We start from the raw sequence: 5,275 nt of genomic DNA on the forward strand, positions 1-5,275 counted from the left end.
TCAAGACCCAGTAACCTATGTTCTTAAATGCCACAATAACAAGTGAGACTACCCTCATGTATGTGTTTTTGTTGTTTGTATCTTATGTTTGTTTGTTTATTTGTTTGAGTGTAGTTTTTATTTATTTATTTATTTATTGATTGATTTATCTTTTTACATTTTTGTTTTTTTTTACAATTATTATTGTTACTTTTATTGCAAACTATTATTATCAACAGATGGCTCAAAGTGGGTGGGTGGGTTGGTAGGAGATGGGCAAGAAGTATATCTTTATGTTGTATTTGAATACATGTGTTGAAAGATTGTTGGTTATTTAAAATCAATAAAAAAAAAAAAAGGATTAAAAAAAAAAGAAAATCCAAAAAAAAAAAAAAAAAAAAAAAAAAAAAATAATAAAAAAAAAACATTGCATTTTAGTTAATAGCCGTTGTTTTTTTGTATTATTCTTTAACACTGATGTGGCCCTCCAGTCAGATGACATTGGCAGAAGTGGCCCCCAGCTCATTAGAGTTTGAGACCCCTGCGTTAGTGACTTAATCAACATGGCCGGTGATGCAGCAGGTGGGTTCAGTATTGGGGCAAAGTAAAGAAGCCAATATAAAGAAAAAGAGTAAATACATTCACATCTCAGTCTTGCAGCTGTGTTTTGAACAAAAAAAGTCTAAAAGTTAGAGCATTTGTAATGTCTGTATGAGACGCGAATCTCAGTGGCAATTTGTGGTTTTAACGGAAATGAATACGTTCACTCTCGCGAGAATTCAATAACACCAAGAGAAAGAGAGAGAGAATTCAATAACACCATGAGAAAGAGAGAGAGAATTCAATAACACCAAGAGAAAGAGAGAGAGAATTCAATAACACCAAGAGAAAGAGAGAGAGAATTCAATAACACCATGGTTATACTTCCTTCCATAATTTAACAGATCACAAACTTCAAAGTTGGCAGACTTTAATTCAGTAAGTCCTTTAAAAAGAAAATGAATAAAATAAGGTTTGACACACAAATCATCATTATGAGAGTTTCTTCCAGAGATCTGATAGACCTACAGTACAGATCCACAACTGGGTCTTAGAACTACAGAACAACAAACACACACACACACACACACACACACACACACAATCAGTGGTAGACATTCTTCACACTTTACTGTAAGACATTCAATCTACACACATGCCAACTTCATCAGTAAAGTGCTTCCCTTATACCCAAACAGTACATACAGGTCATGAAGTAACATTCAGTGCAGTTTGCATACAGGTATGTGTACACACACACACACACACACACACACACACACACACACACACACACACACACACACACACACACACACACAGAGAGAGACAGAGAGAGAGAGAGAGAGAGAGAGAGAAAGACAATCTAAAAATACAGGCATATAATCATCAATTGTTGGACTCAAAGAGAACAAACACAATAAGTAAGTGTGTATTACAGTAGGAACAAACTGCACCAGCAGACAGGTCCTTCAGGTGCCATTGGTCTCTGGTGAAACAGCGCCCCCTGGTGGAAGAGACTGCACAGTACAGTCGACAGTAGTGACATGGCGGGCCACCCCAACAGCGCCCCCTGGTGGCTAAAACAAGCGTGTCATGACTTTAAAGGCACCCCAACAGCGCCCCCTGGTGGCTAAAACAAGCGTGTCATGACTTTAAAGGCGTTTACATAGCCCCAGGCCACTTGGTCCCAAGACCCCAAGCTTAGTGGGAAAAGCCATTTAGTGGCAACATAGGTGTGTACATGTGTGTGTACGTGTGTGTGTGTGTGTGTACATGTGTGTGTGTGTGTGTACATGTGTGTGTACGTGTGTGTGTGTGTGTGTGTGTGTGAGAGAGTGAAAGAGACTAATAAGTGATCTTGTACGCTTCTCTCAAATAGTGTCTAACAGCTCAAATATATAACGTTCCCCTAAAAAGTGTAAAGGTATTTAAAACCTTGACAGTTCCAAAGCATCCTCACAGCCCTGTAGGCAGGTTGTAGGAAGGTTGTAGGCAGGCTGTAGGAAGGTTGTGAGTGAGTAATGAATACATGAATAAATAAATGAATGAATGAATTGGAGGGTTGCGAGTTGGTTGTTAATAGGTTGAGTAGACTGTAGGAAGGTCATGAGTAGGTTGTGGTGTAGAGACTAGTCTCTTAGTTCTAATGCATCTGTTAAAGGTTCTAAGTGTGGTGTAGAGACTAGTCTCTTAGTTCTAATGCATCTGTTAAAGGTTCTAAGTGTGGTGTAGAGACTAGTCTCTTAGTTCTAGTGCATCTGTTAAAGGTTCTAAGTGTGGTGTAGAGACTAGTCTCTTAGTTCTAGTGCATCTGTTAAAGGTTCTAAGTGTGGTGTAGAGACTAGTCTCTGAGTTCTAATGCATCTGTTAAAGGTTCTAAGTGTGGTGTAGAGACTAGTCCCTTAGTTCTAATGCATCTGTTAAAGGTTCTAAGTGTGGTGTAGAGACTAGTCTCTGAGTTCTAGTGCATCTGTTAAAGGTTCTAAGTGTGGTGTAGAGACTAGTCTCTTAGTTCTAGTGCATCTGTTAAAGGTTCTAAGTGTGGTGTAGAGACTAGTCTCTGAGTTCTAATGCATCTGTTAAAGGTTCTAAGTGTGGTGTAGAGACTAGTCTCTGAGTTCTAATGCATCTGTTAAAGGTTCTAAGTGTGGTGTAGAGACTAGTCTCTGAGTTCTAATGCATCTGTAGTGTTAAAGGTTCTAAGTGTGGTATTCAGACTAGTCTCTGAGTTCTAATGCATCTGATAAAGGTTCTAAGTGTGGTGCTGAGACTAGTCTCTGAGTTCTAATGCATCTGTTAAAGGTTCTAAGTGTGGTGTTGAGATTAGTCTCTGAGATGTAATGCATCTGTAGTGTTAAAGGTTCTAAGTGGCAAGTGGTTGCGAGTATGTTATGAGTTGGTTGTGAGTATGTTGTGAGTATGTTGAGAGTTGGTTGTAAGCATGTTGTGATTATGTTTTGAGTATGTTGTAAGCATGTTGTGGGTATGTTGTGAGTATGTTGCAAGTATGTTGAGAGTTGGTTGTGAGCATGTTGCAAGTATGTTGTGAGTATGTTGTAAGCATGTTGTGAGTATGTTGTGAGTATGTTGTGAGTATGTTGAGAGTTGGTTGTAAGCATGTTGTGGGCATGTTGTGAGTATGTTGCAAGTATGTTGAGAGTTGGTTGTGAGCATGTTGTGAGTATGTTGTGAGTATGTTGTGAGTTGGCTGAGGTTCTGGGCAGTAGTCATGGCACTTAAGTGCTTCAATTTTGGGGAACAGGAAGAGGGAGTATTGCACATTGTGTACATTGTGAGTGAGTGTGTGTGTGTGTGTGTGTGTACATGATTGTGTGTGTGTGTGTGTGTGTGTGTGTGTGCATGATTGTGTGTGTGTGTACATGGTGTGTGTGTGTACATGATTGTGTGTGTGTGTACATGGTGTGTGTGTGTGTACATGGTGTGTGTGTGTTAGGAGACGGAGTACAGGTCATCTTTCTGGTTCTTGCAGATCTTGTATCCGCAGAGTGTGTGTGTCCATCCCCAGGGCTGTGTGTGCTTGTGGCGTGGTGGCAGCAGGAAGACGATGCTGGTTGCCATGAGAACGTGCCACAGGGAGTGTGTGTACAGGTAGTTGGCGTCCGTCTCTCCGAACACGTACACACACACGCCCACGAGCGCCAGGAGCACGCCCGGCAGCAGGAAACACACCCAGCGACGCCACAGCGGGGGGAAGCACTGGCGCCGCCTCACACTCCGATACACCTGGAACACACACACACACGCGCACACACACACACACATGCATGCACATACACACACACACACACACACATGCACACACGCGCACACACACACACACATGCATGCACATACGCACACACACACACACACACACACACATGCATGCACATACGCACACACACACACACACACACACACACACACGCATACACATGCATACACACACACGCATACACACACATACACACACACACACGCATACACATGCATACACACACACGCATACACACACATACACACACACACACGCGCACACACACACACACGCACGCACATACGCACACACACGCACACGCATACATGCATGCACATATGCACACACACACGCGCACACACACACATACACATGCATGCACATACGCACACACACACGCATGCACACACACACACACGCACACGCATACACACACGCGCACACACACACACATTTAAGTGATAAGATCTTTTTGGTTCCACTAGGAGGGATTCACTCTAAGCTTGGAGTTTGGAAAACTCATTTTTTTTCTGCATGCAATCTTATTTGCTGAATATGTAATGCATTCGTGTGAGAGCATGTCTTACCCAGGCCGTTGCCATGGTGATGAATGCAAACAGTAGAGGTCCCAGAAAGTTCCAGAGGCCGTGCCTGTCCAAGGACATCGACATGGCAATCAAGAGAGTGCCTAATATGAAGAACACCTGCAACCAAACAGACATTCCATTAGTTTCTCCGCCAATTATGATGCCAATGTGAGGTCACTGAGGCTTTGTGATGTATAAGTAAGTATAAGTATAAGTCTATATACTCTTTTGATCACGTGAGGGAAATTTGGTCTCTGCATTTATCCCAATCCGTGAATTAGTGAAACACACTCAGCACACAGTGAACACACAGTGAGGTGAAGCACACACTAATCCCAGCGCAGTGAGCTGCCTGCAACAACAGCGGCGCTCGGGGAGCAGTGAGGGGTTAGGTGCCTTGCTCAAGGGCACTTCAGCCGTGCCTACAGGTCGGGGTTCGAACCAGCAACCCTCCGGTTACAAGTCCGAAGTGCTAACCAGTGGGCCACGGCTGCCCCCACACATGTCACAGCTGTCACTTTAAAGCGATGGTTCGGAGTAATTTCACCCTAGGGTTCTTTGCACCATGACCCTGAGCCAAACACCCTCCCAGAACCTTTTTTCCCTTGGTCGAGCCCTGGTCGAGTAGCGCTGTCAGAAACGAATGACGTTTTGCAGTCATGATGGAACCAACTTTTATCTCGTAAATTACCCCACTAATAATGCCCTGAATGGTACGAAACTTCTGCAGTAGTACAACTACGACCTTTAGTCCAATAACGAGGCATTAGAAAGTTTGTAAGTGCACCAGGAGTTTTCCCAAATCACGGAAGAAACGTCGATGCAGCGGATAATCAGGCAAGTCTTATTTAAATAAACTCCTGGTGCACTTACAAACTTTCTAATGCCTTGTTATTGGACTAAAGGTCAT

The 5,275-nt window shown here is 42.9% G+C and overlaps 1 protein-coding gene across 1 annotated transcript in view; it reads right to left on the reverse strand.

Moving 5' to 3' along the window:
* Window positions 1-1,767: 1,767 nt before the first annotated feature.
* pgap6 (post-glycosylphosphatidylinositol attachment to proteins 6) overlaps window positions 1,768-5,275 on the reverse strand; it is a 26,709-nt gene continuing 23,201 nt past the window's right edge. The window contains exons 12-13 of the mRNA XM_076282462.1: window positions 4,366-4,482; window positions 1,768-3,765 (exon numbers count right to left, since the gene is read on the reverse strand). Coding sequence (XP_076138577.1) covers window positions 3,472-3,765; window positions 4,366-4,482 — 411 coding nt within the window. The 3' untranslated portion in view covers window positions 1,768-3,471. The remainder of the gene's footprint in view (window positions 3,766-4,365; window positions 4,483-5,275) is intronic.

This window comes from Alosa pseudoharengus, unplaced genomic scaffold (genome assembly GCF_046254945.1).
Source record: "Alosa pseudoharengus isolate Yale_2024_CS ecotype anadromous, Long Island Sound unplaced genomic scaffold, YU_APseudo_1.1 YU_APseudo_1.1_scf_1, whole genome shotgun sequence".
NCBI lineage: Eukaryota > Metazoa > Chordata > Actinopteri > Clupeiformes > Clupeidae > Alosa > Alosa pseudoharengus.